At 43.8% G+C, this 16,250-nt stretch overlaps 1 protein-coding gene across 1 annotated transcript in view; it reads left to right on the forward strand.

Moving 5' to 3' along the window:
• FAM20C (FAM20C golgi associated secretory pathway kinase) overlaps positions 1 to 16,038 on the forward strand; it is a 56,596-nt gene extending 40,558 nt beyond the window's left edge. The window contains exons 4-10 of the mRNA XM_021539735.3: positions 2,144 to 2,236; positions 3,962 to 4,077; positions 10,954 to 11,134; positions 11,639 to 11,748; positions 13,206 to 13,287; positions 13,386 to 13,445; positions 14,853 to 16,038. Of these exons, the coding sequence (XP_021395410.1) occupies positions 2,144 to 2,236; positions 3,962 to 4,077; positions 10,954 to 11,134; positions 11,639 to 11,748; positions 13,206 to 13,287; positions 13,386 to 13,445; positions 14,853 to 15,105 (895 nt within the window). The 3' untranslated portion in view covers positions 15,106 to 16,038. The remainder of the gene's footprint in view (positions 1 to 2,143; positions 2,237 to 3,961; positions 4,078 to 10,953; positions 11,135 to 11,638; positions 11,749 to 13,205; positions 13,288 to 13,385; positions 13,446 to 14,852) is intronic.
• Positions 16,039 to 16,250: the final 212 nt, after the last annotated feature.

Below are 16,250 nucleotides of genomic sequence, written 5' to 3' on the forward strand. Positions count from 1 at the left end.
GGGTGTGCAACCACTTAATAATACATTCTGACAGCAGGAAAATATGTACAAACAAGCCTGAGCCTGCAGGACAGCTGTCCTTACTCCCAAATGAAGAATATCCACAGCCATTGCTGGGGCTGGCAGGGAGCACAGGGAGCAGTGAAAGGGAGCAGGGGCTGGGCTGGGGCAGGCTGTGCTTGCAAGGCTCAGATCCAGCCCTCAGTTCAGTCTGATTTTCTGCAGCAAGATTTTCTCACAAAGGAACAGCCGTGGTTTCTTCTAAAGTGTCCAGGAGATAAAAAGCAGATGACATTGATTAGCTAATTAGCAATATTTTCTGCACCTTACCTGTTGTGCTTGCTGTACGTAAAGTTTCTGAGGTGAGGATTTGCTGAAGAAATCAGCCCTTTTAAAATCTGGAGAGGAGGGAAGATTACATACAAATATGTAATTTTATGGTCAGCAGAAATAGGTTAATCGTTTTTCTTTGAATTAATATTCAGGGCTCATTCCTTCATTTTTTAAGGGAATATGCACAATGACTTGCAGCTCCTAACTCTTGTCTTGGCTGCTTTGTGTGTGGTGTGAGGTGCACACCCCATTCCTTTTTGTGGGTGTGCTCCTTCCCCTTTGGCATTTCTTACAGAGAGAAAGCAAAGTGCTATTTTTTTATTTTATGCCAGGCTTGCTTTTAGCTTGTGTCCTTGTGATCTCTGTGGCCACAGCAGCTGCCCAGCAGGACTTCAGCCAAGTGTTGGCCACCTCCATGACCACTGCTGTGACAGTGGTCAGTGCCATTTTGCCACAGCATCCCTGGGGAGTTTAAGGTCACTCTGACCTTGAGTGGACACAAGACAAATACCTTGATGTTGTTCATCATTTAGGACAAGATAGAGTACCTTGCCAAGACGTTAATATAATAAAAAGGAATATATGAAAAAGGATATCAGGCTTTCAAACCCTGCTGGGTGCACAACAAAGTCTTCATACAGCCAAAAACCACAGGACTTGTCAGGTTCCTCCAGCAGCTTGGAGACCCCCAGGTGGGTTTGTGGGCAGACAGCAGCTCTGGTAGTCACAGTGGTGGGTAGACACAGCTTCAGGTCCCCAGCAAACCCAAAATTAGGACTTCAAATGAGGAGGTTAGAGCTGTGCACCAGCATGATCCCAAAGCTGCTCATGCACCAAGGTCCCCATGTAGAAGCTGTATTTTCATGGCCAGCAGGCAGCAGGAGTGACACATGAGCTGTCAGCTGGGCCACCTGTGGCTGCAGGGAATGAGAGAGAGCTTTGTTTTCCTCTTCTGGAGAGCTGTCCTCCCTTGCAGATGCTATGCAGGCAGCTTTGCTGGACTTATCTCCCTCTGAGGACTTTAAAACAGGTAGAGGTGGGACCCAGATGTTGCACTGGGCAGCTGCTTGAGCTGTGCTCCATCCAAAAGGACTGGAAGGTGCTTGAAGTGAGACAGGGATTTGCTCCTCTCTTACACAGAGCTTTGTATTTTCCATGTGCTGTGGTGTGGAAGCTTTAGCCTTCCCCTTTCCAGCCTTCCTATCAGAATGACATTTTTTATTGGTTTGTAAACTGAAGAAACAAATTCTGCATCCTCTCTCAAGCAGAGTCTTGTTAATGTTCTTTGAAACAAGACAAGTGGTGTGGCCATCAAGCTGCAATGATCCCGTTCCTTCTGAAATGAGGAAAACATGTCACTTTTGGCTCTAAGTAATACAAAGGGAGAGGCATATTCTAGATGGGAGCTGCATGGCTGCCAAAGATGAAAGAAAAATGTTATTACTTTTGAAAATTTCATAATTACAGTTAATGATAATTTAATGAAATGACATTGTCTTCACCGCTATCGCTAATGAAATGTTTGAGAGTGATAAAACAGATCTTGTTAAATAGAGCAAGAGTTTTGAGTGGAACAGCTTTGTGACAGCACACTGCCTGCACAAGTCTTTAATTCCTATTTTTTTGTTAGAGTAGCTCGAAAAAGAAGATAAAATGAAGGCTGCATGGCAAATAATGCACAAATGAGGTATTTAAAGGTCTTCCATTAAGCAAACAATACAGAACTCCTGAACAGCATGTTGATGACTGAGCACTGCTCCTTAGGAATGCTAACCCTTCATTAAAGCACTTCCCTTGTTTTCCTTTGCAGGCAAACCAGAGAGCAAGAAACCCCACCTGACTTTTTTTACTTCTCAGACTATGAGAGACATAATGCAGAAATAGCAGCATTTCACCTCGACAGGCAAGTAGGACAGATTTACATTAAAAGGGGAAATATTGTGATAAGTTGCTGCATTTGGCCGTTCCTGTAACTGAATTACTTTTTAAAAGGGGAAAATGGAACAAAGGTGGGTAAATGCCATGAAGAAATGAAATGGCAAATGATGAAAGAGTAAGTTAATAATTAGGAAATGCGACTTACTCGGGGAATGAGAAACCTGGCAATAAGTAATTCTCAACAAGAAAAATTGAAGAGAAGCTGAGAAATTAATTTCCCTTGTGATCTTGCAGTACATATGGAGAGGACCCATCTCCCAGGGAATGTGTCACGTTGTGTGACAGGAGCCTGGCTCACCCCAATTAGCTCCAGGGCACAGAGATCCAAAGGAGCCCTGGGAATGGTGCATTCAGAGAGGAGTCCTTGAGATGGGAGTGAGTTCTGGTTTCACAGCAAAAAGCTGGGACTGTCCCACATCAGGAGCATATTTATGGCAAAAGTTAGTGGGAAGGAGAGGGCAGTGGTGGTCATCTCATGCTCCTGTTGCTGGAAATATTCCCCCTCCAGAGTTAGTGCAGGGGATGGTGGATACCCCAAGACTGCAGCCCTCCCTGCCTGCCCAGATGAGGGGTGGGAATTACTAATTACTGATTAACAGTATGTCTGGGAACAATGGCATTTCACTGAAGCCTCTTTCACACTGTGAGAAGCCAAGAAACATCCTTTCAAAAGCGCAAAGCTTTGGGGCCACAAATTATTTGGGGGTTTGTGTAGCATTGCTGCCTTCTGGAATGATGGCTGGGATATGGGAACGTGTCGGTGGGTGGCACAGGGTAGGTTTTCCAGTAAGAGCCAATCCTAATCAGATCCTTCAAGGATCTTCTCTATTTCATTGTTGTTGACCTTGGTGTTGATCCCTTCTGCTTTACATTTTATATTGCCTTTTTAAGCAGATGGTGCTGTAGAAAAAAAAACATCAGTGGAGTTCCTACGGGGGGTGTGTTAAATATCCACACACTAAGCAGGAAAAGCAGTTGCTACCCAATGAAGAAAATGTGAACAGCAGACAGTGGATATAAAAATCCTGCCTATGGGGAGACTTTGTATGGGGTCTTTGCTCTTTTACTGTATCTAATAGCAGTGCTTCGTAGGGAGGTTTTTATGATCTCTGAAGGCGGGGGAGTTGGGGATAGGGAGAGGCTCTTCTCCCAGCCTTTGCCTGTGGGAAGATTTTTGGTCTCAGGGAGATTGTTTAGGTTGGTATAAGGATATTAAAACAGAGAGGAGCAGAAGGAAATAAATCAAACACATACTAAGGCTGTCAGAAAAAGAATTACATGGTGTTTATGGAGGAAAGAGGCTGAAATCCCATTCCCCAAGTCACTTAAAAATTGGTGAGCAAAATGCATGTCATAACAATCATGAAGTAACACAAAGTGAAAATATAAATTTTTGTGCTGTCTCTGGTTTTTGGAATCGTATGTATTTTCATTTTTATCATGGAGCAATGCCCTCCATACTTTTCTTGTATTTTACTCCATACTACGTAGGCAGCGCAGAACTCATCATATTTAGGACATATTTTGTAATGCATTACATGAAGAATTATCCACTTTAAAGTGATGGGCTTTATACTCCTTAAAGACCACAGATAAATGTGCCTTCAGAGTGTAATGAAGCTTCCTAAAACCTATAAGTCTCATTAGATTTTAATCCTTTACATAAACCATGTCTCTTCTGCTCTTGCAGGATCCTGGATTTCCGGCGCGTGCCGCCGGTCGCAGGTAGACTGGTTAACATGACGAGAGAAATACGAGATGTTACTCGTGACAAGAAGCTGTGGAGAACATTTTTCATCTCACCAGGTAGTCCTGGAAATAACACTCTCTTCTCTCTATCCTGCTGAACACATACTTAGGGAAACGATGTGTAGATTGCTTAATTGCTCAGATATTTCTAGTAAAACTGTCTTCTAGACCTTTGAATAAAAATAAATGTGGAGACTTAGCTTACAAAGAAGACTTTATTGTTTTGAGTTGAGTGCCTTTTCCCCTTGACAAATTATCTGCAGAGAGAGGCTTTTATGTTCACCAAAGCAATGTATTCAACAATGTTTTATGTAGAACAATTTTTAATGCAATTTTTTCTGATGCTCTCAGTTTACCCAAAACCTTATTACCCAGTCCATTAGTTATTCAAGGTTTTTTCTATCCACTGCAATGTGATCTGTCACTTTTGTTGATCAGCTGCATTTATTTCTGGGTTTGACTGGAGTACCAAACCTAATTTCTCAGAGCCACTCAAGTTTTATTACAACAGGCGTTTGGACAAAAAATCAGGAAATACATATATCCTGCTTCCAGCTCAAATTCCCTGTTGGGCTAGAAGTGACCTGAATTGTTCACAGTCCTCACTCTTGCTTTGAGGGCTGACCCAGAAGCCAATACCACTCACTCTTGAGTCTTTCACAACATTTTGTGGACAAAGTCAAGGATGGACCTCCACCAGAATATACATCCTGCACACCAGAATATGCAGCTGGAATAGGGAAAATGGGCAAAAGTTCAGAAAAACGGGTAGCATGTCTTGTTTAACATCTTGGATGCTGAGATGGAGAAACTGAGGCTCTTAGTTAAGGCACAGATATAATGTTTAAGTTTGTTCTTACATATAGAATGAATAGGTTATAGGTTCAATTTAAAGCACAGTGCCATATTCCAGTAGCTTAATTCATATTGTTTCAGCTGTGTGCAAGTGTGCTTTGCTGATCTGAGGCTGTGACTTGTGTAAGAGGCAATCTGGAGCAGAAAGCTCTGGAGATCTCTCCCTTGCTCTGTGTGTGGTTGGCCAGAAGCTGTTTATCCCAGATCCCTAAAGTCGAAATCCAAAGACTTAATTACAGTTTCTCCCAATGTAACTGTAATTTATTGCTGTTAGCTAGAAACCAGAGCTGTCATTGCCGAGCTTTTGCTCTTAAAATGTTTATCACACTTTTCTGATCCCCAATAAAGTCATTATTACGGCTGTTATTTTTAGCTTCATATTTATGTTCAGCTCTGCAGGACACAGTTAAGCAGACAGTCATTTATTCCAGAACTTCGCTTGTAAAATATGTTATATAATTGCAGAAGGTTTTATTTTACCCAGTATTATGAGCACTCCAGTTTTACATGCACAGTTATAATGAAAATACATGTTCACCAAACCTGGTGGACACAATATTTCTGCATTTGCTTTAGTTGCTTTCCCTCCCTCTTTGTCTCTCTGTACTATATTTTTTGCTTGATTTTTGTAGGTAAATATGCACAAAAAATGGCAAAAAAAAAAATCTTTTGACTGTGCACGAGCTGCTATGGCTCACTTTAAACATAAGCCATTTTATTCCTATTTTGGCAAGTAAGATGTGGATTAGTAGTTTTGCTTAATTTTTTGTCTTCCTAGGGTATATTTCAAGATTTAGGGATGAACTTGAATTATTTCTGAGAATTACAAAACTGTTCTCAAGTGCTGAGCAGCTTACAGCAGCCAGAGTAGGGCAACACAGAGTTAAGGCTGCCAATTCAGATGAAGATCTTTATCTTGCCATTATAAAATACCAGACATCCAAGCATAATCCTTTATTCAAATTTATTTAGAGGTCTCAGATAAATTCAATTAAAATATTTGATTAGCTATGAATCAGGGTTTTCTGGAGAATAAAATGCTTAAGCAATTAATTTTTCTTTCAATTTTACATTTCCCGCATCAATATACTTTGGTTAAATCACGTTGGTTACTTGTCAGAATTCTTCCCTACAAGTCCCCAGCTTAATTAGTCAGATTCTCATTAACATATGCCCAACCTCTGTCTTGCATTTCATACTGACCTTAAAAGACAGACATTAATTAATGCTTAATGAAAAAAATAACAAAGATCCTAAATTAAGCTCTTAGAAACAACTTCCACAAGGCCAGCAGGCAGCTCAGGCAGCAGCTTGAGGGCAGGGAAGGAAGAGAAGAGGGAGGTGCTGGGGTGAGACTTGTGGTCTGGGGGGTGAGGAGGAAGAGGGAGCCCGAGGAAGGCTCAGGAGCTGAGTTGCCCCTTGGGCAGATGAAGGGCAGCTGAGGCAGTCTGGAGGGAGAGCTGCCCCAAAGGTGAGAAATTGAGGTGTCACCTCTGGTACATGCACAACCCAGGCTGTGCACCACCATGAGCCTGAAGAAGACCCTCTGGGACTCCCTTTCAGGTGTCTCTGTCACTGCATCTCCAGCCCCAGCAGTGCTCAGGGACAATTAATGGTCATGGGGACACTTGGTGCCTGCTGGCAGAATGTCCCTCTCCATGCACACACACACACATAGCTCTTAAAATTAAACAAGCACTATGTGAAATTGGATATATAGGATGGTGTTCCCCTTGGGGTGGGAGCCCATGGTTTGCTCCCTCAGAGGTGATTATTGATGATACTCATCAATCTCAGAGGGTGATTATTGATGATACTCATCAATCACAGGACCATGGAATAAACTGAGCTGGAAAGGGCCCCTCAAGCTCATCGAGTACAGCTCCTGGCCCTGCTCAAGGCACCCCAAGGATCCCACCAGGAGCTTTGTGTTATCTCCCAGACCTGTGTGGGGATGTGTTGGAAGAAACCTCCTGGGCATTTCCACTCCTGGGCCACCTCCCTTGTCAGGTGTGGAAATCAGGGCCAGGGAACCAGAGGCAGCTTCAGAGTGCCCAGCAGCATCCCTGCTCCCATGGAAAAGTGACAAAGGCTGTGAGCAGACAGGTCAGTGGATGCATTAGGCTGCACTTGGAGAGAAAGCAGATTGCAGAAAAGTGCACTTTCAGGCAGTTTGGACTTAAACATGAGAAATGGAATTAGGTCAGTAATTATTTAAATTAATTTTACATCCTTTGCAGCAGGGCAGACTGCAGTAGCCCTGCTACTTTTACAAATGAATGGTAATTTGCTAGGAAAAAAGAGACATATTAATGATGTCAGCCTTCATTTTGGAAGTAATTGAGGCAGCAGCTTAAAGAAATCAATGTTACACAGCTAGTAAGCACTATGTTTTTGTTCATATTAACCAATTCCAAGGGATTATGGATTTTTTTTTCCCCTCTCAGCATACAATAGCAATTCCGAATTACTTATTATTTTGAGCAGGTAAATGAAAGATCTTTTCATGCATTGCTGTAGTAAATATTCAGGATTCTTTCCAGCACTCCAATTGCAGAGGCTTGCTAAATGTCCTCTATTAACAGTCATGCAAAGCTGAATAAAAGAATTGCTCTGCTGAGCAATTTGCTTTAAGGTATCCCCCTTGTTCCTTTTCTTGCTGAGAAGAATTATTGTTCAGCTATCAGGAGGATGCACAGAGAATTTGCAGATGAGACACAGACACTCTGGTTCTTAATTGTTGTAATTAGTTGGAGTTTCGATCACCAGACCATGATTTTTGCCTGCGTTTCATTAGGAATCACATCCATTCCTCCTCAAATAATGAAAGTCAGACACTGCAACATGAGGTTCTCTTGTCTTTCTGGTGCTTTGGGGAAACAATTTTGGCTTGTAGTGAAGGAGTGTTTTGCATGTTGGAAATGCTCAGCATTTGGACATTCCAGCATGTCTAAACATCCCTCCCTGTCTGCTTTGCCAGCACTGCTGTTGCTGCCATTCCTGCCCACCCTGCAGGAGCACAAATTCCTGGCTGTTGCTCCTTTTGCAGGTGTACTTATGCAAGAAACACCTTTATCAAACATATGGTTTGGGCAATTTTAGTGAGAGGAGAAGGACTGTGCCCCAGCAGGGAGCTCATCTCCCCTTTCTCTCTTATTTTTGCTTCGGAAAGCCAAACCCTGCTGTCAGCCATGAAGCACTGGGCTTGTGTCTCTAGCTGGAATTTCACCCTCAGCCTGCTGTGCAGAATGTGGGTCACCTACTTAGGTTTCAAAGAGCCTTGCTACAGCACCTTGAAGTTTTAAATGAGATCTCTGGTTTTCTATATTTGGTGCTTCTTTTTTTCCCTTACATTTTTAAGAAACCTTAGAAATGAATGTTTCCCCAGATAATTCAGGCTGCCTCATCTTACTGCTGGTACGTAAGGACTAGGGCAGACATAATAAGATGTCTGTTCTGTATCAATCAAGGCAGTTAATTTCTCTAGCAGTAGCTTGAGATCCAGCATCCTTTCACCTCCACTTTCCCCAGAAACTGAACAGGAGCAGTGGGGAGCAGGTACCACAGGTTTGAGCCCATGGGGGGAATAGCTGCTGGCAGATCTGCCATTGAATGTAAGTTGTCAGTGAGAAATACACTTGTGGTTTTACTGCAAGCTCAGTTTTAATGACAGGACACATCTTGCCATTGCTCAGGGCACTGGATGCTGGAGCAGGCGATGGGGCTCTGTGGAGGATCAAGAGCTGGAAGGTCCTGGCAGGGTTGAGTGGGATGAGTGGCAGGCAGCAGTGGTGCTCACAGCACAGCCCTGCAGCAGCAAACACCAGCACTGCCAAAGCCCCAGCTCTCCTCAAGACCTACCTGGATACCAGGGTGTGATTACTGACAAGTGATTAGCCCCAGTTGCTTTCATTGACAATATAGAGCAGGGTTTCATTGTTCCCCAGGCTGAATACAGAAGAAAACTATTAAACAGAGTATTTGTCTTCCCACGGAGCAAAATGTTGTGTTTAATACAACTCCTTTTTCTTGAAAGGTCACGTTTACATAGTGAGCAGCAGAGGCTGTGGTGGCGCGGGGGGCATTTGCTGGGCCTTTTGCTCTTTACAAAACTGATCTGGCAGGAGATGAACGAGCACTGGCTTCCTGCTGCCAGGTGGAAGTCAGGTCATAGAAGCCCTGGAAGATAAGTTATCTCAGGCATTCAAGATAAATCTGCATGGTTCCCTCCCTCCAGAGATGAGGGGGTGATGCTGAGACAGCTGAATTGGAGCCCACGCCCTCCTGCAGCTTCAAATCAGCAGAAACACAATTTTTAAGAGAGAATATTCCGCTTAGTAAAACACTTAATTGCAAACTCAGAAATATAGATATGTTGAGTGATCCCTTCCTTCCTTTTGTAATTTCTGTTCTTCCTTTTCTCTTCCCTGAAGTGCTTTTCTTTTCCTTGAGTAATTGTCAACGAGCTTTTTGGCCACAGAGTAAATATTTCTGCACTCAGCCAGGGTATATTTAACTGCTATGATCCAACCCTGTAAACATAAATATACAGTTTGGGTAAGTTGCTCCTGAGCATGGATGGATGGGTGGTCCTTGTGAGTCAGCCACAGCAGACTGATGCAAAGAGGCTGTTTTAGAGTAAAGTAATCACAACTTCATGGACAAATCAGGTGGCCATCAACAGAGAAAGCTGGGACATCAGTGGGAAGCTGGGACAGATTGTCAAGTAGTAACACATCAGCCTTGTAGTGTGGTTATTTGCTATAATTCCATGGTTTAACAGCCAGCCCCAGCTAATGCAGCTAATTAATCAAAAGCATCATGCTGTTCCATGTTCCCCTACCTCTCCTTCCTCAGACACAGCTCCTTGCTCTGTTTCTCCCTCCCTCCTGTCATCCCCAGAGTTGTCCCCTGTGCTCCTGGCTCAGCATCTCCCACTGGCAGTGCCCCATCTCCACTGCTGGATGCAGGTTTGGGCCAGGGATGTCACAGTGATGTGCAGGGCTGTGAGCTGCAGGGCACCACTGCCATGCAAACCCACACTTCCTTCCTGTGGCAGGCAGAAAATCCCCTCCTGCTACTCCCAGCCCTTCCTGCCTCATTTACACCGAGCCTGTCCAGAGGGAGAGGAGTTCAGAAACAATATTTGAATTTAGAGGCCTTGTGGGGAATTAGGAAGCAATCTGACTTCTCAGCTTCATGCATTATCATGAGGAAAGGGCACAGTCTTCCTCTAATGATATTTTATGTGCATAAAGCAATGTCACAAGAGTTGTAGCACACTGGCAAGAGCAGCAGTGTGTTCCTATTCCTGTTCACAGTCTGGAGTTGGTGGGCTTTGGGGATGAGCTGCTCTCTCTCACCTTCAGTGAATTCCTGTGGGCGAGATGTTCTTGTAAAGATGTGGGTGTTCCTGTTGGTACAGAAATATGTGGTGGCAGTTTTGGGGAGGTTTTAAGGTAACACACGGTCCAAAACCTGCTGCAGATTCTTTTTTCTGTGGTTGTTGGAGTAATGTGAGGTGTGGAGGAAGGAATTAGTGTTTGAGATGTGTGCTGGCAGCGTTACGTCTGTGCTATTTCCACCTTCCATGCACACCCCCACGGGACTCTTGATGGTAAATAATTCTCCTTGCAAAAACTGCCAGTTCTTTTCATACCAGCAAGGAAATGAATGAAATATTCTCCGTTCTTAAAGAAATAAACCAAGATTTTGAGAAGTGACTTAATTTTGGGCACATGCCACTTGCTCAGCTGTGGGATTTGGGGTCTCAGCCTGGGGTAGCAAATATCTCCCAAGGAATGTATCAGTCTGGGAAAACAAAAGGAGAAAGGACAGGATTAAAAAATAAAATAGGTTTGGGGAATATAAATAGACTGGGAATAGTCACAAAGAGCTTTGCACAGGGCATGATCCCAGCCACTGAAATAATGTCTTTCTAGTGGTTTCAGTGGAGGAAAACTATGTGTTGTAACAGGGGTTTGAATTTATTTCTGCTCCTACATACATCAGTGCCTTTATGAATTCTCAGTACTAATTTAAGGGTAGGCTTTAAAACTGTTTTCCTTTCTTTGCCAGCCAACAACATCTGCTTCTATGGGGAATGCTCCTACTACTGCTCAACAGAGCACGCCCTGTGTGGGAAACCAGATCAGATTGAAGGGTCCCTGGCTGCTTTCCTGCCTGATTTGTCATTAGCAAAAAGGAAAACCTGGAGAAACCCTTGGAGGCGTTCCTACCACAAGCGCAAGAAAGCAGAGTGAGTAGTGGTGAGCAGAGCTGCACAGGGTGGTGGGGAAATAACCCAGTCCCTGGCCCCAGGAGAGCAGCTGGGCTTTCCCTGGCCCTGCCCCCATGTGCCAGGAGCTCCAGCTGGTGGTCCTGAACCCAAAAGGACCTTCAGTGGCACAATTCCCTCATGGGACACTGCCAGGATAGAATGGGACCTGAACAAGTCCTGTCAGAGGGAGCAAGATGCACTGCTCTCAGCAGCCCTAAACAAGGCTCAGCTGTTTGCACCAAATGACTGATGGTGCAGCTAGTCTCCTAAATCCTGAAGCAGATAGTTTTCAGTCTTGTGATTTTCTTCCTTTTCCATCAGTCACAATCTTCCTTGCTTGCCTGCATTGCTGGAATTTGCTGCCTCTACCTGACCCTGCCCTCAGTCGAACATGATACAAGTAGATCTTTGCAAAGTAACATATTTTTTGGTTATTTTCAGTAAGTTTTGTCACACAAAATATCAAAATATTGCCTTTTCCAGATGGGAAGTTGATCCAGATTATTGTGAAGAGGTTAAACAAACACCCCCATATGACAGTGGGACCAGAATTCTGGATATAATGGATATGACAGTTTTTGATTTCCTAATGGGTATGTTTCATCTCTTTCAAAAATTAAATGCAACATTTAATTAGAATAAGAACCATTTCTTTCTGCACTGCTCTGCATAGCTCAGCAGTTTGCTAAAGCGTGGCTGAAGCTGCATTTACTGTATGTGCTTTTCTAGATGATTATGAGGAAATGCAGATTTACATGGTTATGTATTCCCATCAGTGCAGATTAAAGGAACAAAGATGTTCAGAAATGCAGAGTGGTGATGAATTCAGGGCAGGCCAGTCTCCTTCACAACAGTGAAGGGCTTCACAGTTTGCTTTAGTGAGTGCTTTACCCCTGTAATATATGGCTCCTGGGTGCACATGCAAGGACTTCTCACTACTGGTGCTTTGTTTTCATCCTGCAGGAGTGTTCTCTGCTGCTCCTCTATAAAATGGCAGGGTTGGGGGGAAAGAGGCATTGCTTTGTCACAAAAGCAGCTGTGGATTGTATCAGGAATTCTTCTGTTTATGTAACCTGATCTCAATAAAATAATTATTTACAGCCAGGTACTAGTGATACATTCCAAGCCTAATTCTCATTCTCACATGAAACCTTTCCTGCTGCAAATGCACCTCTGAGTTTCCAACCTCCATCCTTGATCCTTGGGCACATGCCAGCATGGACACATCCTGTGCCATTGCCCCCACTGAGATTCCTCAATAGGCTGCAGCAGGAGAGGCCAGGTGACAGCTCAGGAGCCATATGTGGCATCTATGAGTAGCTCAAGACCCCTGCCAGGGAGACAAAATTCATAGCTTGGCTATAGTGCTCTGCACATTGGCCTTAAAAAAGCAGCTCACAGAGGGAGAGCTGTGCAGGTCAGCACCATCCTGGTCCACATCTTACAGCCATGATGCTGTTCTGGCTTCCCAGGCAGTCAGCAACTGGGGCAAACCTCTCACCAGAGGAAAGCCAGGATGTTTGGTTGGAGTTCAGGAAGTTGATTGCAGTATTAACAAAGTGACCAGGATTAACACCCCTGCTCAAAGCAGGCATTTTCTCCTGCCTGAGCAAAGCCTTGCAGGTGTCACACGTACCATGTCTGCTTCACACACCCTGTGTGTGTGCCAGGCTGCAGCAGCAGGGCTCCCTGCAGCAGGGAACACAGCTGCCCTGCAGTGACCAGGCTCCCCAGGCAGCTGAGGAGCTGCTGTGCTGGAGAGGGATTTCCTTGGTGTGCCCCAGGAGGGTGGAAAGGTTGGCTTTGCCTCCTGATGGGCCTTTTAGAGCTTAAGTGTAAAAGCAACAGGGAACTTGAAAAGCTGCCAGAGGTTTAACAACCCTGCCAGTATCACAAACTTTGAGGTGTCTACAGTAGGAGCAAATGAGCTCTGCAGGTTTGCTGCTTTCTCTGCTCTACCCAGCCTGTTTTTTGGGGAGCACTGTGCTTCTGCATTGTTCTGACCTCAAGCCAGAGTGAGAATGGTCTTTTTTCTTTTTTTGTCCCATAGGTAACATGGATCGACATCACTACGAAACCTTTGAGAAGTTTGGAAATGAAACTTTTATTATCCACTTAGATAATGGAAGAGGGTAAATACCTTGAATAATCTTTCTGGGGTTAAAGGAAAAAGAAAAAAGTCAGTCTTTGAAAAAGCCTTTGTTACATTCTTGCTCTTATCTTTAAATAGGTTTGGAAAATATTCCCATGATGAACTTTCCATATTGGTGCCTTTAAACCAGTGCTGCAGGTATGTTTTCCCTGTGGAGGTGTTTCCTGGTTTGTACCATTGTTTCCACTAACAGGACTGAAAATGTTAAAGTGAATCTTTCATTGCACACTGAGAGAGGAGGAGATGGAGTGATCCTGCCCAGCCAGCCCTGAGCACTGGCACTGCCTCGTTAAATCCTCTGTGGGGTCAGGGCCTTGCAGGAACGTGAGCCATTGGGAGAGAAGCTTAAAGACAAAATACACATCCCATGGAAGTCAAGTGACAAAATCCCAGCTTGTTCACATGCTTCTCAACAACTTTCCATGGTGCCCATGGCCAGGGTTTTCAGAGGGGCCAGGTGGCATTTAGAGTTTCAGCTGTGCAGGGTGAGCTCTGTGCCTGTGGGGGCTCTGGGCAGCCCTGCAGGCTGAGCCTGAGGAGCCTCTGCTGCTGTCACACATGTCCCTGCTGAGTGCCACATGTGTCACACGTGTCATTGCCAAGGTGGACGTGGCCCTATGAATGCTGCACCAGCTCCACTTGGTGCTTGTCAGAGTCCAGGACATCCCTCTGGCTGCCCTGGCTGTCTCCAGACCCTGGCTGGGGGCTCAGAGACCTTGGCACAAAGTCAAAAACAGCTGTGCCTTCGATTTTAGCCTGTGGAAAAAACTGCCAACTCTGTATGAGGAATTACAAGCCACAAGGGTTTGAGTAGTGTGATATTTGGATTAACACAGCTTGAAAAAGTAGAATTTTGGGGTTTTTAGAATGTAGTTCAGCGGGTCAAGATGGAGGGATTTCGGCCTGTCCTGGCCTTCTTCTTCTTCTTGCCCTTCATGTCTTGCTGTGATAGTGACACTTTTCTATTGGTTTAAGGTAGAGACACACTGTCTAACATAAATGATAGATATTGGCACATTATTATAAACATAATACACGTAGTTTTTAGTATAAAATATAAACACTGCCCTAGAGGGCAGACAGAATGCCATGGCCGACTTGCTAGACAGAGCTCAGCAGGTCAGAGAAAGAATGTTATAGATAAGGAAAAATAAACAACCTTGAGAAGCCAAACCTACACATTTCAGACTTCTTCTTTGGCTGCACGGGCTGGGAAAAAAGGACTTTTACACTCTTGGGGTCATCCTGGCACTCAGACCCCGAGTGGTGCCCTTCCAGGTGAGGGATGTGCGGGCTGCCTGCACTGCCCCACGGATCTGTGCTCCGAAACCTCTGCACCTCTAAGGGCCCCAAAAGATCAGTGGCCAGGTGACAATGCCAGCTGCATTAGGACTGTGGCAGTGCCTGGTTCTTGTTATTTCAGAGCACACAATAAGGCTCCTGCACTATTATTGTAATTCTGGCTATAAGCCTTTTAGCACTGTCGAGACCCAACAGCGATGGAATCGACTGATTTGCATTTTTTTTTCCTCCTTTCCCTCCTAGAATCAGGAAGTCTACCTATCTGCGATTACAGCTATTAGCCAAGGAGGAGTACAAACTCAGTCTCCTGATGAAAGAATCTTTGCTAAAAGACAAAATAGCTCCAATCCTCTACCAGCCTCACTTGGAGGCGATGGACAGGCGGCTGCGGATCGTCCTCAAGGCTGTCAGTGACTGCATAGAGAAGGACGGCTATGACAATGTGGTTGAAAATGACTTTAACACGGATGTTAACACTGTTACCACCGAGAGGTAGTGAAATGGCAAGACTACGTTTTTACCAGCCGAGTCAAGAAGATTCAAAGAAGAAAAAGAAACAAAACAACAACAACAACAAAAAAAAAAAAAATAAAGTCTTGCAAAAGACTGTGTATGCTACTTTGTGAATTCAGTGAATTCAGAAATGAGATATAATTGTTCCCAAAGTAGGTAAAGTGTAGACTCTGCAAAGGATTAGTTAATAAAGAAAAATAAGTCTAATGTGATGCTTTTCATTAGTTCCTGAAGAGAGATTATGAAAAGATTCAGAAAATACTCAATCATGGACAGACAGCAGTCTGATAGCAAAACACCTCCTGTCATTTTTGTATAGAAAGGAGGCCTTTACTTAATATTTTGTATTTATATATGGCATATCTATGAAACCCCAGACCTACCTTCCAAATTTAACTAAGAGGGACAGCATAGTTTTGTGACTCACACTTTATTTGTGGTGACAGTCCACTTAGCATTTTGTGTTAACCCTTTAAGTGCTCTAATCCATTGTATCTTATTTAAATTGAATGCTTATTTTCCCCCCCAGCTACTCAGCATTTAAAGGGTTAAGGCATTACGAACTTTTAAAGGCAAAAAATTATAATAATAATGATAATAAAGATAATAAATACAGGGGTTACCAGAAGGGAATTTCACTAATTGTGCTTTGACAGGAATACTTGAATGTTGGTTTTACAAAGTGATGTAAAATGACAAGTTGTACTATTTGTCAATAAGGAGGTGGCAGCTCTTATCTTTCTAGACTATTATAGTGGGGCTGCTGCTTTTCAATTTTGTTTTTGATAGTTTTGTGTAAATATATACATATATGGGTAAAAAGCTGCTTTCGGCAGCTCTAGGCTTACTTTTGCAGCATTTTTGTGGAATTGTTTGCAACGTGGTAAAAGTGCAATAAAGATATGCAAAATGTGTAGCCATCCTGTCTAAATGGATTCATTTCATTTCTTATTCAGAGCAAAGCTCTGTGCACCAGCCAATTGTCCCAGAAGTGGTTGTTTAAATTGTCATCCCCTTTTGTAGCAGCAGCAAATGGAGCTGGAGCAGGGAATTGGTGATTAATCGGTGATTAATGCACACTGCAATGCCAGTAAAGGCTGGGGTGCTGAAAAGGGTTAATCTTTCCTA

This window comes from Lonchura striata, chromosome 16 (assembly GCF_046129695.1).
Source record: "Lonchura striata isolate bLonStr1 chromosome 16, bLonStr1.mat, whole genome shotgun sequence".
NCBI lineage: Eukaryota > Metazoa > Chordata > Aves > Passeriformes > Estrildidae > Lonchura > Lonchura striata.